This window comes from Bombus pyrosoma, linkage group LG8 (assembly GCF_014825855.1).
Source record: "Bombus pyrosoma isolate SC7728 linkage group LG8, ASM1482585v1, whole genome shotgun sequence".
In the NCBI taxonomy this organism is placed as follows: domain Eukaryota; kingdom Metazoa; phylum Arthropoda; class Insecta; order Hymenoptera; family Apidae; genus Bombus; species Bombus pyrosoma.
Genome location: NC_057777.1, coordinates 11,362,511 through 11,381,873, shown reverse-complemented (window position 1 = coordinate 11,381,873; position 19,363 = coordinate 11,362,511). Strand labels below are relative to the sequence as shown.

The 19,363-nt window shown below is 40.9% G+C and overlaps 2 protein-coding genes across 9 annotated transcripts in view; one reads left to right on the top strand and one right to left on the bottom strand.

Annotated features, from left to right (window-relative positions):
- LOC122569945 overlaps window positions 1-14,322 on the bottom strand; it is a 101,795-nt gene extending 87,473 nt beyond the window's left edge. Inside the window, exons 1-2 of the mRNA XM_043731632.1 lie at window positions 14,245-14,322; window positions 13,793-13,909 (exon numbers count right to left, since the gene is read on the bottom strand). Coding sequence (XP_043587567.1) covers window positions 13,793-13,825 — 33 coding nt within the window. The 5' untranslated portion in view covers window positions 13,826-13,909; window positions 14,245-14,322. The remainder of the gene's footprint in view (window positions 1-13,792; window positions 13,910-14,244) is intronic.
- Window positions 7,090-19,363, top strand: part of LOC122569948 — a 383,055-nt gene continuing 370,781 nt past the window's right edge. Inside the window, exons 1-5 of one of the 8 annotated variants that reach the window (XR_006317631.1) lie at window positions 7,090-7,279; window positions 7,415-7,496; window positions 7,636-7,833; window positions 8,018-8,145; window positions 8,828-8,985. Coding sequence is in view for 3 of the 8 variants with exons in the window: in XM_043731636.1 (XP_043587571.1) it covers window positions 7,102-7,275; window positions 7,415-7,496; window positions 8,828-8,937 (366 nt within the window). In the remaining 5 variants the exon portion in view is untranslated. Of the gene's footprint in view, window positions 7,280-7,414; window positions 7,497-7,635; window positions 7,834-8,017; window positions 8,146-8,827; window positions 8,986-10,770; window positions 13,990-19,363 lie in introns of those variants that run through there. The other 7 variants (XR_006317630.1, XR_006317632.1, XM_043731636.1 and 4 more) reach the window with 7 other exon arrangements.

The window sequence follows — 19,363 nt, the reverse complement described above, 5'->3', positions numbered from 1 at the left end:
TGTATTTACGCGAGCACGTGGGAAACCCGTAATAAATGAATCCTTAAATTTTTCAAGAGCAGAGATCAATCTGCTTTTATCATCTCCAATAACATCAGTGTCGACCTCATTAATATTAATCTCTTTTTCAGCGGCTTTACTACACGCATTAATTATTTTTGTTCTATTAATGGCGATGCTATTTTGAGTGATATTTACGTCAAAACCTTGGCTTAAAATTTCACGACCAATCGTTATGTCATATTCTACTATTTTCGAAAACTATTTCCAATGTGAATCCATTAACACGTACAACGGACAAAATTTGTGATATACATTTTATACAAGTATCTGCTATTCCTCGTATTACTATTGTATTAGTCATTCTTTTACCGGAAAATTTCAAGGCCATGGATCCTGTTACGTCGCGCGGGACATCTGCACGCCAGCCCTCGCTACCTGGCCGCCAACGGTCAACCTACAGCCATCCCGATTCTCAACAGACCCAATAACCCACCATAAAGACATTAGCCTTTAGCTGCATTGTCTCCACACATGTTTGCCAGTCTAATTGCATGTCTGGAGAATTCTCTAATTCGAGAAGTATTTGCAGTTTATGGCTGGGTCTTGGAAAGGTCCTTGAGTTTATTAGGCGCTCTTAAGAATCACGGAGAAAGCGGACAGTCATCAGATGGGAAAAACCCAACACANCGCCGCTCTACGTTGGTGGGAATCTTCTGCATATTCTGTTCATTAGAGTGGGTCATCACCAATCAGCATCGCGGATCGTTACCCTCACTTCCTGGACGAAAAGTGTGAACAACGAATCCGCGTTCATCAGTCAAAGGGCACACCCACACCAAGCTTTCCTCCGAGACACCTTAAGGGCAGTCCAACACTCTCGAGCAAGCGCTCAAGCAGTCATCAACAGTTATACTCTCGAGCAGGCGCTCAAGCAGTCATCAACTGTTTCACTCTCGAGCAGGCGCTCAAGCAGTCATCAACAGCTCAACTATCGAGCAAGTGGTCAACATCACCACGTCTCTCTCGGTCAAATCGTCAATAAGTGTTCGTTCGACCTCCCGCGTATTGATTCTATCCATATCATCATACGAAACGACACGCAAAGGTTCTGACGTCGTACTAACTCGTCGTTGTACGGTAAAACATTCACTATTGTATCACCGAAGCTGTTGGATCAATTAAAGATATAATGACCTGTCAACCGCAGCGTTATTTCAATCAATCACCCTTATTATCCCACAAGAAATAAGGGATCGTACGATTCGTGGCGTCGATTGGTTAATCGTAACGGGAATTTACGACTCCCGTTGGCGCGCTTCTTCGAGATCGCGTCTCCCCGCGAACGTGCGAAAATACAGATCCTTTAATCGGCGAACACTCAGCTCCAGAATCGAAGCAAAATGGAAACGACTCACCCAGAAAAGTTAATCTACCAAACCGTTACTCAGAAGTCGACCCGGAGCTCATTATTGGAATTATAGATTTCTTTCTGTGTGTTGCTGATATTTTTCTCTTCCCGCATCAACGGACAACTAAGCGCAATATGGCCCTCCTCTCGGCACTTGAAATATGTCACCTTTGATAATGCAGCTGATCGATTTTCCTCCGGGTTTCGCATGTTCTTCTGCATTCCAAATTCTTTTATGGCACTCCGCTATTTTATGTCCATAATAATCACAGTAGTGACACTTATACCGGAAGTCAGGAGGCTTATGTCGTTTTGCCTCAGATCCCGCTGAAGAGTTGTCTGACGAAGACGCCGGCCTCTTCTTCGCGTAAGAGAAAGCTCTCATTTCATTTGGAAATTGATCCTCAGTCTTGATATCGCTCGTAAGTACTATCCGTTCAATAGGCTGATCTTGTGAAGCCAATTGAAAAAGGACGGAAGCGTTGATTACTTCAGCCATTACTTCAGAAAGGAACGGAGACAAATACCGAAAGCTCCCAAGGTTTCATCCTTCAGTGGTTTTTTACTTCATTTCCATTAGCGCTGAGGTAGCTGTTTCTTTGCCACCAAAACGTGCAATAAAACGATCTTTAAATTTTGACCAGGTAACATCTCTACCAACCAATACTTGCGTAAGCCACTGTGCTGCAGAACCTTCTAGAGCATAACTTAAAGCAGAAAACAACGCACTGCCTTGTAAAGGATTCTCTCTCATGATCAGATTAACGACTGCGCACCATGCAGCTGGGTCGGTACCCGCGATTTCAGGGTTAAAACGCGGAAGCGATAAATTTTTAGATTCCGCACTCGGTTTTTGCACTAACATTTGAATTAATTCACGCATGATAGTTATATGCCCTTGCATAGTTATAAACGGCACTGATCCCACTTCTGATTTTGGGCGCGTAACAATTCTTCATTTGAATTAGCCATCGTTTTGCACAACAGAAATTATATTTACACGTATAAATATGACTTTTATAAAGTTTAACGAGTAATAAGTTTAACGAACGCTATTAACAATATTCCTGGGTTCAAACGAATCCACGGTCAACGGGGAAAACTCTTTGTACAATAGATTATATTTTAAAACACAAAATGACGTTAGCTGTGACGCTCGGTTACTTACTGACTAACTGACAAGACGATGTCAGTAAACTCTCCAAGGTGATTACAGGAATAAAAGACTGATACGATTACATTTGTTAATTGCATATTGATCGGGGATATCTACAAAATTCCAGGCGCCGTTACTAGGCAGACTCGCGTAGAGCCAACATTGCTCCTGGCCGGGGCTTGGTTGTTAATACAGCATGTCCCTCAATATCGGTACTTCTTCTGTTAGGTAAAAACGTTCATCCCGTGACCATAGCTACGTTCGGCGACTGGTTGTGTCACCTCGAGCCCAAGTATTGGGGATTCCAAAAGAAAGGCCCGATGTCCCTCCACATAAGCGTACACCTCGCCCTGCCAGTCTTCTCCAAATCTTTTCTTCGCCTCGTATCCCTTTCACCTGAGCCTCGACTTGATATGTATGGGCCTACCGCCCGTAACCGCACACAGTGTCCTGTGCGACGTAGACGTACGCACCAACGCCGCCCTCTGAGGACGGACCAAGATCTTCTTGTTTCTTATCATCCCGAGTGCAAGTGCCTATATCGGCGCAGCGTACAATACTACCGACTCCCAAGCACCATAATACAGTCTCCTTACCGAGTCGGTGGGTCCATTAACATTAGGCAGCAGGCTCCTGATGGCTCCTACGAACCTCTCCGCCTTATCGCACGCTTGCTCCAAGTGGAAGGAATATCTCCTAACGTTATCGTGAAACACCCCCAGATATTTGACTGCTTCATTGGTGGTGATCTCCTCACCACCAACGTCCAAATTAAAAATTTTTGGGACGCGCCTGCCCGTAAGCAGGATGACTTCGGTCTTCTCCCGTGCCAGTCTCAGCCCTATATTCCTACACCAGTCAGTAACCAGCCTGACCAGTCCACGGACCCTGTCTCCAATCTCTTGTTGCTCCCGCATGGTAATGATCAGGGCCAAGTCATCCACAAACGCGATCGCGTCCACGTCCTTGATCGGGTCCAGTGCTTTCAGGAGCCCGTTGTAGACCAAGTTTCACAACAGCGGGCCCAGAACTGACCCCTGAGACACCCCCGCATATACACTCCTCCTGACAATTCCATTCCGGCAGTGGGAAATTAATCTCCTATCCGAAAGATAATAGTCCAGAATTCACAGCAGCTGGCCCGGTAAATGCCTTTCTTCTGCCTCCACGAGAATGCTCTTCCAACCCAATGTGTTAAAGGCATTCCAAGGCGACCAGAATGCAGACCAGTCCTCTCCTCCTGCATAGATCCGCAATCGCGCAAACTCTGTTCAGCGTGTCAATCGTACTCCTGCGTCTTCTAAATCTATATTGTTCCCTATGGAGGGGCCCCTCCCTAGGCACCTTTCTATTTGGATCTTGCATATATGCTCCCAGACCTTGCTCATAGCCGGCAGTATACTGATCGGCCTATACGAAGATGACAACAGCAGGTCCCTTGCCGGTTTTAGCAAAAGAACTTGACATCTATCCTGCAACCCCTTCCATACCCGCAGCTTTTTTCGGGTTACATTTTTCCAGTGAAGACCGCAGGTCCTCCTCCGTTACGCGCAGGTCCCGCGACTCCTCTTCTTGTGTCTGCAGGATGCGAGAACTATGACCATCCTCCGTCTGCTCCGCACGACTGGTGAAGAAAAGGTCATCGAGAATCCCTGCAACCCTGTCCCTGTTGAGACTCTCCGGTGGACCGTTACGTGCCATTCTTGCTCTTATTGCCCGGTACGACCTCCCCCAGGGATCCTGTTACAGGGTTGCACATAACTCCCTTCACTTCTCGTTCTTGCTGCGCTCAATCGCTTTTTTCAACTTCTTCCTGGCTTCCATAAAATCGTTTACCAGGCCAGCGTTGTCCCTACCAGCTGTCACTGCCCGCTGAGCTAATCTTCTCCATCTCAGAGTTGCCCATTTCAGCTTGGACAACTCATCGTTCCACTAATAGTTTCTATTTCTTCTCCTACGCGGCGGTAGAGTCCTCTTCAATTCGTCGGCACACGTACGTTCCAATCGTTCCTGGAATTGGTCGCCGTGTGTCGCGTCGTCATTATCCATAAAATTCACATGTTCACATTGGGAGAACAATATCCACTGATACACATAGTTTCCTCGACCCTGATGCCAACCACTCCTCTCTTGCTGTTCAGTGTCTCACTAGACGCCTGTCGTCCATTGAAAAGAGTGACTCATAACGATGCATCCCCGACCTTATCATTGTACCAATACGGTAACTGTTTATACGGCTCGGATATGATCACTGTCCACCCTGCTTTCCCATGCATATTGTGCCAAAAGATCTACATCTATTGAAATTTATCTGTAGGACCTTTATCGTCTTCGTCTCATAGTCTCCAACCTGGCCATCGGGCAGGCCAGCGAGCCCGTAACGCTCCTCGCATTTGCAGCTTCCTTCCTGGAGCACATCGCACACCTCGGCTCCTTCGTACACTCCTTCATTGTGTGCTCTCCACTCCCACATCTCCTGCATAACTCCCTACCGGAACATACCACGGTATATCCCGCTGCCGTATGCCGTAGCATATGACACTTATAGCACTTCCGCACATCCGGTAGGATCCTGTCCGATGCAATAGTCAGGCCACTCTTGAATCTCCTCATCCCCTCCTCTCTGGGAATCGTATTCGTTGGTAGCACCATCACCACCACTTACTTTCCCCATGGTACCATCCTCATTGACTTGACCTCGATACTATTGCCCAACGCCATTCCCCACTCCCTTTTCATGTCCTCCACCAGTTCCTCCTTGGTGGTGAGATGATCGATGTTCTTGATCTGCATCATTGTTCTATTTTCTAAAGCTGACACTTCCATTTTATCGGTCAAGGCGGCCTTGAGCTTTTCTGCCACTTCACCCACAGCCACCTTCCTGTCAAATTCAATAAGGATGTGACCAGCCTGGTCCTCCTCATCCCGATCGCCCCTACGATCGTTTCCCTGGCCGTCATTATCTTTCTGTATATCTCCATCCAATTACGACCTTCCTCCACCTTGATCAAGATTGCCTCCTTTCCCCTCCTTCTAGTTGCCATTCCTCTACTGCCACCACTCTCCCCCTGTTCGTTACCACAAACACCTGAGGGAAGCGGCTCCTGAGGTCTTCTCCTCTCCCCCTTCTTCTCTCTGCAGTCTGCCATCCGTAAGAGTCATCGCTCTTCCCCCCATCAGACTGTTCAAAGGCCTCCGACCGACCACACATCTCCGCATAGGTCGATCCCCCTTCCTAGGCCTCTTCGTTACCGCGGTTATCGCTTTTTCCCCCTCACCAGGGGACACCAACTTCCTCTTAGGATATTCTGATACTCCACAGTTCAAACTCCTCCTTTCTAGTTTCCGCCCGGCCTCTTCCGCTTTTACCTGGTCAGGCTTTATCCTCCTCCTTCTCTCCGTCTGACCAACGCATTGATCCAAGGACGTCGCAATACCCTCGACCACTCTACCTACCTCCTTAATCCCCTGATTCTTCTCCCTGCCCAGATTCAGCCTCCTCTCCAGTGCCTTCATCATCTGGACAACCCCCACCAGGGCTTCGATTAAACCTCTCATTTCACCGACCGGCATCCTAACTTCTTCATCTCCCCGCCTCGCTATTGGGCTCTTCTGAAGCCTCCCACTCGGCTTACAAGGGCTGAACCCTTCTCCTTCCTCTCTTCCCTTCATTTTAGGAAGTAACGTAATCGTTACATCCTTCAATTTGATATCTGAGATAGCTTTAGACTTCGCCCTCAACATATCTCTCCTTAGTCCTCTCGAGCCATCATCTTCGCCCGACTGGCTCCTCCTCTCCTTCATTTCCAGCCTCTTCTCCCAAGTCACCTTTACCGCACGAGAGCATTGGAATCAACATCCCCCCACCGTTCTTCCAGTCGCTAGATGACCGTCGGGTCGAGCCTGGGAAGCCACTCGAAGCATCGACGGGACCTGAGGGCTCCGAAACCCCCTGTATCGTAACTTCATTCACCTTTTTAGACATCCATAATTATTAATGTTCCTCGTAGTCCATATACATAGCCGGTGGTCATAAAAACTGCCACTTCCCCGTCCGAAGGTGAGATAATCATAGTCCCAAGACAAAGCCAACGTCGTCATAATAAATCCATCTCCAATATCCGCAATATTGTATGTTATTTAAATTATTTATCATATTGCTCTATTGCTCATCTCATTGTTCATTTATATATTATTTAATTTAATACGTACTTTATATGCGTCCTTACGCTCGTGCTTTATACATACAATTTACATGTGTATTTACGCATACGTATGCACTTACGCGAGTTAAATTGTGTGTGTGCTCAACAATTATTATTCTCACATTTCCTTCCAACTTAATAATTAATTCTCTAATCTATTTAATTTAGTCAATTATTCACCACTTTATACTGAAAATTTATTCATACTTTATTTACTAGTTGTGTTCGGCTCTATATACTATATACTTAGTGGTAACTAAAATTACCGCTATGAGTCGCGACTCTTGTATGTCCCTATCTCATGATTCTACCGACACGGCACAAACAAGATGGCGGCGTCCGGGAACCAACTCGCGTCAAATAATTCAAACAATCATATTCATAAAACAGTACTCACGATTATGTCCGTTCCAGCGTTTATGGTTATTGCCACGAAAGATCGTCTACTTGCTGCATATGAATTACCTCGTCCACGTCGTAGCACTACACATTCACCTTTTGCTGCACGTATTGTATACTTTTGCTTATAACATTTCTGAGCATCTACCCACATCCTCTTATATAATTATTACGACATAGTCATATCACTCCTCACTTTCTTAATTCACATATATATTTTTTTAAATGTTCTCTCTTCGTTAGCATCACGCCTCCATAAACACGCTAGATCGTCTTTACCATGGGTATTCGCCTCACTTATACATGGCACTTAAGCATCTAAACGGTAAATATTGCACGTTTATCTAATACGTACGCCCCCAATCAAGCCCCATTTCAATATTATTATCAGCCTTAACCTTCCCTATATGTTATATGCTACATCTAAAAATCTAAGTCAACCTAACCTCTTATTCTTATTTTAGAACAGTGCACTGTTATCACCTAACTAACGATTCTGGATGATTACACAACCACTACCGACAGTATAGACATGCCTGATAATGAAGAAACCACTCAACTTCTACTATATTTATTATATGGCTGTATTGATATGGTTAACCACAATAATCGGTTACTATTAACATTCCCCAACTAAATTGGCAACTCGTACCCAATAAAAGGTGCATATTCTTCTCTACCTATCGTACAACCACTTATCAAAACAAGCTATTTATCATTTATATACCATCTCCTACGCTATGCAGTACTCTTACCATTAGCTCATATACTGATGTAACCTACTAATCGTTTCCATAGTTAGAAATAACATAGTTGACATCGCTTCAACAAATATATATGTTTTAGAAAGGACCTCAACGATGACCAGCCTGCTATCGAAATAATTTCAAACTGCACAATCAACTCCACTGATAATTACCATGCACCCTTGTACCTCTGAATTGATATTTACTGATACATATCATTTATGAAAGGTAAACCAATTACATACCCTATTTCAATATTGCTTAATACAAGTCTTATTCCATATCCTATGCACCTGTAATAATTTAATCTAATTCCTTCATACAAATATCTTAGCCGCCTTAATACTAATGTCTCTATATTCCATATTCCAATTTCTATCTATTCTATCAGGCCCAACACCCATTAATCACTTGCACCCTTTCTACACACCCATCTCAATGAAAATGGAAATAAATACCCACCCTACTCTCCAGTCCATATATTTATAGTAAGTAACATATAACATAAAAACCTCAAGTCCTGTCATCTAAAATCATCACATAACTACAAGTCATTCCCTATAAAATTTTCATAGCATCTCCTCCTTCGTCCAATAATATAAAATCATCACATAACTACAGATCATTCCCTATAAAATCTTCATAACATCTCCTCCTTCGTCCAATACTATAAAATCATCTAATAAGTTCAAGTCATTCCCTATAAAAACATCATAAATCTTCTTATTCATCTGCTTATATAATATATACCTCTATTTATACGGATGAGATCCATCCATTTTCATCCAGGGTAAGGATATCTCCATTATATTTTCTAAACTATTTGACTTCCTAATACAACTTTATTTGTCTAACATTTGGTTCACTACCATAGCCATATTGATAATGTTTATAAAAACGTTTGTTTTAGGGAATAAACACCAAAGCGCCAATCAGTACTACCAAAAACAACTTCCCAGGCATCAGCTCAACACTAAGTTACATTGTTCTTTGCATATGACAATTTCTCATTTACTGTAGCATATACATTTATTAAAGGTAATAAACTTGTAACATTTCATATCAAAATAGTGCTTACTGCTAAATCTTATTCGTTATTCCATACGCCTTATATTAACACACTTCCCTAATACTAGTAGCTTAACTAACTTAAAAACTAATAGCTAATGACTCTATATTACACCCACCCTATCATGCCAGTAAACACCGCAATTATTCGCTCCCCTTTTACACATCCTCTTAATAAGTATGGGAATAATACCCACACTAATCTCCATATTCCATACATAAACTGATACAATATTGGAACCAATTTTGTCAGTCTCCCACTACAACTACCTTATTCCAATAATATTATCTTAAGCCTAAACAAACTTAAACTTAGACTTACACATAAACTTAACTGCAACAGTAACTTAATAGTAGCTTAAAACTAGCTTACTTTAATTAATAATATATTTTGCAGTTAACTATAATAACATGGACAGTAATTTTACAATATAATTTTATAATATAATAACTTCCATATAACCTATCACGCACTGTACTCCGCTATATTCTTCCTCACACATTATATATCATAATTAACACCAGACTTAATTGAACCAAGTTTAACCACCTACAAAATATATGCCAATATTACAACTTTCTCATATTGGGTATTTCATACTTTCAAATAAACTATCCTCCTCACATGGTGACAAAACTGAACGTTATCAATATACTCCATATATATAATAATAAATAATGATAAATAATAATAATACAAATAACAATATGAATGGTAACACCATTCTACACCTCTACAGTCTTAAAATGATATCTAAACCACAATATTTATATATACTTTTCACCTATAAACTCAGCTTGTGTCCAGAACACCATTTACACTGCCTCTTCAACCTATACTCCTCCAATTATCGAGACCTCAACTCAATTTACTTCATTATATCCACCTTATTAACAGCCTAATAAACAATCTGCTAAATTGTTTGCTGTCCTCGTACTTGTTTTTCACCAAAAATTCTCCAAATACCATCCTATCCTTACATAATAAGCCTGTTCTAACCTCGAACCATCTCCTTTCACTATTCCACTTCCAGCTTCATTAAATCATTTAAACCTATGTCTACACTATCCCATCTGCATATTAATCACAATTAATCATTTCTTAGTCCCCCAATATGAGCTTTTACCATTCTTACTCTATTGTTATGTGTAACTACCCTTCGAACCGTTATATTTATACCAATTTATTTATCTTCACAGTTAATATTTTTCCATTTCCACAGCCTCTGTCACTGTACAATGTCTAACTCACTGCTTTTAATTAACTGCACCCATACAATTCTAATCCATTCCTCACCAAGCCCAATAAATAACATCGTATCTTTTCATACACAGGCCCATTCTCAACCAACCTCCTTTTAAAATTTCAGAACTTACTCATAATTAAAACGTTAAATCCTTATGTCCACTGTATTCCATTGTCATGGCAATCAGAATCGTTCGTTTACTATGATCCCCAATATGCACTTATACCATTATAACACCATTCTTATGTGCAACTGTCGATCCAACCGCAATATATTTAATCAGTTTATATGCCTTTCACAGTCAAAATTTCCTCTGTCTCTGTCACTATACAATGCCTTAAACCATTATTTTTTAATTAGATGCACACACACAATCCTCGGATACATACAAAATAATTCCAATTTTCGAGAGCGAACCGAAGCACGTCTTCACCCTCCAACGTCTCGAAAACGTGCGCGAGCCCACTACGATTAATCATTCTGTTTTTCGATGCTGCCTCCGCCGACCTCGAGCTACCTCGTTTTCTTTTCGTTTTAGGCCAGTTATCACGGAGGAGACGGGGATAATTGTTCGCTTACGGTATGAACAAGCGCGTCAATAGCCGGACGAGCCAGCGGATTCGTTAGGCAGGCATTTAACGAAAAACGACGCGATGTTTCCCCGAGCTGTCTCCACCCTTTCTCATCTGGCTAGTTTTTGTTTTAATCCGTTACGTTCATCTCTTTCTCCGACGATACATACCAACACTTGTCTTTTAACTTTTACTATCTGTTATATACATCGGCCAAAAAAAAGAACTACTACTACTACTACAAATACTAAAAGCGAGCATAGTGACAAAGTAGTAGCAAGAATGACTTCCCATGCTCTGAATGGCCCAGAGACTGGGGAAGTATTGGTAGCTGGCCTCTTCTATGGCAGTTTGCCGGGTCTTTTCGGATCGTAGCCTCTTCTTTCTTCGGGCGCAATGCCCGCTGAAACTTGCATTTAAGCTCGAGATTTTCTAAGTCGCAAACCAAAAAATAAAGTGCAAAGGTGAAATAAAAACATAAATCGCGGAAGCTGATCCATAACCGCGGAAGTATATATGGATGAACAACGATCATATAGCGATCGCTGTCCGTTCGCATGTGCATGCTGGAGCAATATTAACGTTCGTTTCGAAAACCACTCGCGATCACGACCGCGAAACTCAAAAAATTGACGGGCAAAGCCAGAGACGATGACATGTCGATTATTTGAATGAAATTCCCTGAAACAAGTTGTTCACTCGAAAACGTATCTACCCGACCAGAGGTCCATCTCCACGGTTCTCACAAATAACACCCGGGCGCAAAAGCTTACACTAGAGAGAACGTCCCGGGACGCCTCCAACACCCGAGCTTAACACACAACATGCACACTCCAATTTACGTACCATTTTCCTGAAATCGACTGACGAAGGCTAGTGACCATTGCGCAAATCGTGATAAAACACGTCTAAAGAAATTATATCGTTAAAATAAATATAAGTAAACTTGAAATTATAATTGTGTGACGGCACTCGACAGTAAGCTTTCCAACGGTTTCTGTCCCGTGGCTCGCTACACAAAGACCCTATTCCTGCGGACAAGATGATTGCCAGATGCCGATACATTCTTACCGAATTTTCTCAACTAGCCTAAGGACCCGCTATAAATCTTAGGATTTATTTTAACTAAGGTCCTTCAAAGGGACAAATAGACTTTGTCTTATCAGTCTCTAAGTCTACTATCTACTACAATCTGCTTTCTCTCACGTACGACGCTTCCCGCTAGCAACTTCCTATCAAGGGCAGTTAGCATCCTTGTCCAACGACCAACACAAAAATTAGCCAATAAACAACGACGTACATTTCTCTCACTTTCCGAACCAAAGCTTTCCTCAACGAATTCGAGGACCTCGCATCCTTAGACACACCCCATCACAGTTTTCCTTGGCAGCATCATCGTGATGGAAAAGCTGTCTTTACCTACAGTCGTTACTCTTCAGTCCTTACATACAGTCGACACACAACGGTCGTCACAGTCACACGGTCCGAGGCAATCAACAATACAAGTTTTCGGCATCTCGCGCAATCATTGCCGAACTCCCGTCGCATCAAAACACACCGACCAGTAGTCGAACTGTTAACCGCGAATCGCGCACAGTTAATAGTAGCCGCGAGTTCTGCACATTAGTGAACACCCAGAATATATTGTGAATAAATATTTATTGTTGAATATATTTGAGTGTTCCTTCAAGACCTATCACGACTTAATCACCTCAATTGTAATTTATGGCAATATTAACAGCGTGGTTATACTTAATCGTGTACTGATATTACTACGAATTGCGACTGTAGTGATACATAAGTTGAAGTAATATATGTCTCCACATTTCTAATATTTTAAGTTGTAGCAAATGAGAAAAACGATGCAATTCCACAGGCTAACCACACACACACACAATGTAGAAAATACGTCATGCACGATACACTAACACATCGTCATCGTTTTTGCATTAATTATAGTCATCGTGCCCAATGTCTTTTTCCCATTCAAGTAGCACTGGACTGGACGAATGAGATCCTAACAATGGGTACGGAAATGGTTAAATCTGAAAATCCTAATCTAAAAACATGATTAGTTCGTCTGCTTTGTATTTAACGGACTAACGTTCTTTGATTTTACATTTTATTACTTCGTTTCAGATTATAATAACTCTACTTTATTAATTTAATAAATTACTGAAATTTTAATATTATCAAAAAGGTAGCATTAATTGAAGAAAGACTAAGACTCTAAATGTATCACCAAGATAGAAATAATCTCAGGCAATCTCTTCGTCAAAGCACATTTCCGAAAATGCAGAAACAGTGTTCAAAATTATTGCTTTGATACAAAAATCTGCCTGCCGCGAACTTTCTTCTTGCACATAAAATTTCACACATTCTTGTACGGAAAAAATGAATTTTAATTCATATTTTAAATTCTATTTGTGTTACAATATCTGAAGTCAAATAAGAGAATGTGACTTAATATTGTCACAAAATGTATGTATCGTATATTGCATGTATCGTCATTATCATTAAGTGAAAATTGCATCTTTCACTCCAACGAAATCGGAGGGAAACCGATTTCTCCGTTATAAAATGCTCAAACGAAATTGCTTCGATATCTCTTACTTATACTAAAATTCATTGCTTAAGATTAAGTATATTTATGTCATGCCTATGTTTGCCTTCTGCAAATATTTATACCGAATACTATTATACATATTTGTAAGTACCACGAATATATTCTCAAATTTATATGTTCAAACTAATTATTAAAAAACTATTAATAATAATGATTATAATCGCGATGTGCAAGAAGACTTATCCTGAACTGATAAATAAAGATATGAAAAAAATGTTACTACTCACGGATATAAAAAATACCCGCGGTCACTATGCTCGCAAAAAATTCTACATAATACAACCAATCACCCGTGCCGATTCGGACCTTTTATCCTACAACATGATTGAGTGACCAGAGGAACAAAAACGCACGCCACTCACCATTAGAAGCAAAGAAACGGAAAACGTTGCCATCGGTACTGCACTATCTCAACAAATATCATTAGGAAGACTAACATCAGGCAGGAACCGTTAAAAATCCAATGGTGGAAATGGAGGCTGTAAAAAATATGTTACAAAACAAAACACGATAAGTGATCGCTGATTATTTGGAAAGTTGGAGATTATGAAAAATGGGAATTTATTACATTTGTAACTTTAGTAATAATAAAGATTGAAATTCTAGTAAATATCCATAAGTGGAAAAACTGAAACTCATTTGTTTTATAATTTGGTATTAAGACTTTAAGACTTTTTTTATTTTAATAGAAGAATGATGTTAGAAAATCCTAGCCTATGAAATTTTCAATCAAATTGCATTTCTTAATCAATAGTATTGAAAGAAAAATATACAGAATACACATAATTCAAGTGTGATATGTAAACTTACTTACATTCTTGGCTTTCAAGCCACCGTTCGAGTGTTCCCAAAGAAGACAAAGAAGACAAAGAAGTCCAATCTGTGATATGTCTATGAAAAAACATAAAATATTATTAATATCGTTAATACACAATAACAAACATGGAACTTTAGCAATAATAAAGACTAAATTCTAATAGGTATATAAATTGAAACTCTAACACAAAAGTTTGAGAACAAAACATTGTGAATTCAGTAATTTTTATGCGTATCCTACAGTTTTATTGTTCTTAAATGTTAAGGCTTTAAGACTTTATTTCAATTAAAAAGGACATTTACAGCTTCCTAAATTATCAATCATTTTTATTGTATAATTAACAATAATTCAATCAAAATACAATAAATAGAACAAATTGAAATACAATATGTAAAACTACTTACATTCTTGAGCTTCTGCAGAGCTTGCATCTCTTGAGAGATGCACTGACTCTAATACTGAAAAAGAATGTTCAAAAGAATATAAAATAAGACCACATTATCGCGACCGCTAAAATTATAATCGGCGAACAAGAACTCTAATGTCGCGTACAAAATTGTTTGATAAAATTTTATTACTTTCGCGTGTGATTATTTAATTGGATTAAATTATTGAAGTAATAAAAGACCGACGCCACCAATAGGTTATAATAAGTTACAAACCTAACGCAACGCGATCCATGTTATCGGAATGAAATGAAACGACTAAATGACTCCTTGTATCTTAGTTTCGCCGAGCAACGACCAAAGTGGCGGGGGGGGGGGGGGGGCACACAAGCCGGTGGCCCAAGCAGCTACGCAGCTACGTTACTAGACAAAGAAATGTATATATCAACAAAACATTCTATGAAGCACTTCCTTTAGAATTACGCAGCAGGAATCTTTCTCTACATCGATATTTACAAACATCGTACAATAATTCGTAGCCCTACTGGCAACTGTTCGGGATTTGAAGTGGCCGCTTGGTAATTACCGGGGACCAGATGCGATCCTCAGGCAGAACGATCGTCAAGAGTCGACGCGGATCCATCATAAACCGTGGACCTATTGTACCGTCCAAGTACTTTAGGATCACACGGGAAAACCCATAAAAAGCACTCTATTTTATTTAAAAAGCACGGCACATCTCAGAAAGACCGGGAATGCGGGTCTTTCCAAGTGCAAGGTCACCGCGAGCGACCACATTAGGGCGGCCAGCCCAAACTTAAACATACGTCGTTACCCAATTAGCAGTTAGGAACAGACTTGAGACACACCCACCGCGAACTTTTCTCCACGATAGCAACATCACCCAAAGACACTCTTGCACCAGTCGTCAAGTAGTCAAGACCGTAACAGAATTAAACCAGTAACAATTCTATAGCCAGGGAATTAAACACAGTTGTACTAAGAGTTCTGGAGTAAAATAAACTAAGTGAGACAAACAGTGTTCTTTATATTTCTATCATCCTCCACCTTGGACGCGAATAACGTTCAAGGCTCGCGATACCAACCGATCAGCTGTGCCTGACTGGTCGTTAGTTAGTTGAGTGTCGCAACAGCAACATCACAGACACATTTGTCTAACTTATTACGTTGCTTACCTTAATTTATTACCTCAATTTCGTTAAACAAAGCAAGATTTAAACAACAGCGTGGAGAAAATGAAAAATTACTTAAAATTACTGGTCGGCAATGACTCAGTATGCAGATGAAGGGTTAAGTGCTTTTTAAGTGCGTATTCGCTTTTAATACTAATATAAAAATAATAAAAGGGAAACGTTATTTATCCTTAAGCGAAAAATGTAGTAAGAGAATAATTTTCTCACGGTTGAAAATTTGAAGTCCATTGATATTTTCTCTATAACATTTTTATTGTTACGACGTAGTATCTGAAGTTTTGACTGATCCAATGATTTTTATTGTTAGAAATATCTTGAATACGGAGAATTAAGAATTGTGTAATGAAGGATGTAAATAATGGAAATTAATTATGACAGAGGAATCAATGAAGGAAAGTTATTTTGCTAATTATTATACGAATGAATATTCAAAATGTCGCGCAACGATTACTGAGATTAGTGTCAAAAGCTAGTCTGAAATTTTCTTCAATTTCTGATCTTCGGCTAATTTTCAGTATTTTGCCTTCGACTTTTCACCAGTAATTAGGTTTGAGAAACGAAATGCAATGTAAGACCTGCCAACGTTTAGGCCATGTTGCTTCTAACTGCAACAGACTGCCACAGCGTTAAATTCAACGATAAATTATGATCCAGATGAACGTATTGACTCAGATTCCCGTACCGAAGAAAGCGAGGATAACACAAATCAACCTTGTTGCGTGTCGTGTAAAAATTTTGGTCCTCCTGTTCATATCAAGATTGCTCTCAACGCTTATTGTTAGTGTTAAAAAGGCGATGGCAAAAGAGAATTTGGAATAATAACGAAGAGCGAAACAAATAAATACGGTTCATTCGTGAAACAAGTGACTCAAAAAATAATCAAATTCCATCGAATAATAAACTGGATAATTGTCCTAGACCTTGTATTCCCTTATTTCATCGCGATGTATCTGATGGCTAAATACGAGCCATAACCCTAACCCTGTCCTTGGAGAAACGGCTAAGTACTACAATACAAAGCTAAGTCCCGAAATCAGTGCGTCGAAGACCACCCAGAGTTCAAACTCTACACTTATAGGGGAAATCTTCACACTTATATCGCAGCAACATAGCTCAACAGTGAACCGGCTTCTCTCACTTCACTAAATAACGGGGCGACGATTCTGTAAACGTATCCAGTAACTCGGCGGTAAGAACAGAGCATCGCTCGCAGCATTCAAGATTTCCAAACGTACAGCCAATAGGACAGCTACATCTGTATATCCATTATTAAACTATGTCTTGTTCTTTGACAATGTTTTCAATCATCCAAAAAATTTAAGAGAAAACAGCCCTCCTTATAAATTATCATAATGGAACTTTCGGGCAGCCGACTATATCAGGCCAACTGTCTCAGAGTTCAAAGCAATTTCCCGTGCTTCCAGGTTTTTTCCTGAAATGCGACTTGGCAAGTAGATAGCTGCCACTGTAAGGCATGATTTAAAATAGATTTGAACCGCGAGAAAATTTCGGAAATCCCCCAAAAACATCTCCAAAGTAACAACTCAACAAAGGTGGAACTTATTTAGAGCAGGCTCTATTTCTGTCAACAAACAAGTGGTCCGTAATGTGGCGACCTCTTCTCGAGGATGCGAATGAACCTCGAGCACCGCGCGTGGAGACATACCGACCCGTACAACAACATGGCGTATCGAGAACAATACTTTGTAAACCACCACTTTGTCGTGAACTTTCGCTTAGTAAATTCTTCCTAATCCAACTTATTCCATGCTATTAATTCATATAATTGGAAAGGACCCACTCTCCCAATCTTAAACAAAAAGGGCGTTAGGCAAAAGTAAAGAGAATAAGTACTCTTAACACTGCAGTTTATCATATGGCTCTCGCTACACCGCCCAGCTCCATAGCGGTCACTCGATGATCGAATACCTAACTGTCATGACTTGTAATAGTCCCCAGATAGCACGACACGTTCAGTATACTCGTCTAAGGCTACATATTGTAGCTTGTACGTACAACGTATTCGTGGCACCACCAATTCGTATATCGACACCAGGCTAATGATGATTCTAGAATGCTGCCCTGAGTAACGGGGCCCCTATACTAAGATGGCGACCGCCTGACAGACCCGTGTGCGTCTCTTCACATCGATATCGTTGGCTTTCGAGATAAGAAGACCTGCCGTGCCAAGTGAATGCTACCCTCCACCTACGAGATATAAAAATTCAACGTACCACCAAGGTTCCGACGCCCTTTAAGCATCGTTCGACCGTGCCGAAACCAGACGAGACTAATGCTATTGCACATTTTTTTTTGGACCATCGTAGGCATCAACAATCTGCCCCGTTCAGTACACCACCATCAGCACCCACCATTCCGGTTTTAAAGTCAAAATCATTTTCCTTAGTGATGACCAATGTTACCGTAAATTACATAACGTTAATCAGTACAACGACCAAAGTAAAGCTAAACAGACAGATCAGTACTGCTAACCAAAAACGAAAACACTATATCATTTGTATTTTCGCACGTTCGCGGGGAGACGCGATCTCGAAGAAGCGCGCCAACGGGAGTCGTAAATTCCCGTTACGCTTGACTAATCGACGCCACGAATCGTACGATCCCTTATTTCTTGTGGGATAATAAGGGTGATTAATTGAAATAACGCTGCGGTTGACAGGTTATTATATATTTAATCGATCCAACAACTTCGGTGATACAATAGTGAATGTTTTACCGTACAACGACGAGTTAGTACGACGTAAGACCTTTTGCGTGTCGTTTCGTATGATGATGTCGACAGACTCTACTCGCGGGAGATCGACCTGGCACTTATTGACGATTTGACGACTTGATCGAGAGTTGGTGATGACTTGACCGAGAGTTGCGTGATGTTGACTGCTTGACCACTTGCTCGACAAGTTGAACTGTTGATGACTACTTGAACACTTGCTCGAGAGTGCTGGACTCGGAATTGGAGTCGGAATTGGAATGATTTGGAGAGAGTGAGAAACTGAACTCGACTGCTGAGCTGCCCTTAAGGTGTCTCGGAGGAAAGCTTGGTGTGGGTGTGCTCTTTGACCGAAGAACGCGGATTCGTTATTCACACTTTTCGTCCAGGAAGTGAGGGTAACGATCCGCGATGCCGATTGGTGATGACCCACTCTAATGAACAGAATATGCAGAAGATTCCCACCAACGTAGAGCGGCGGTGGACTTTGCTCCAGATGGGAAAAACAGCCTTTTATGATGGACATGTGTTGGGTTTTTCCCGTCTGATGACTGTCCGCTTTCTCCGTGATTTTTAAGAGCGCCTAATAAACTCAAGGACCTTTCCAAGACCCCGCCATAAACTGCAAATATTTCTCGAATTAGAGAATTCTCCAGACATGCAATTAGACTGGCAAACATGTGTGGAGACAATGCAGCTAAAGGCTAATGTCTTTATGGTGGGTCATTGGGTCTATTGAGAATCGGGATGGCTGTAGGTTGACCGTTGGCTGCCAGGTAGCGAGG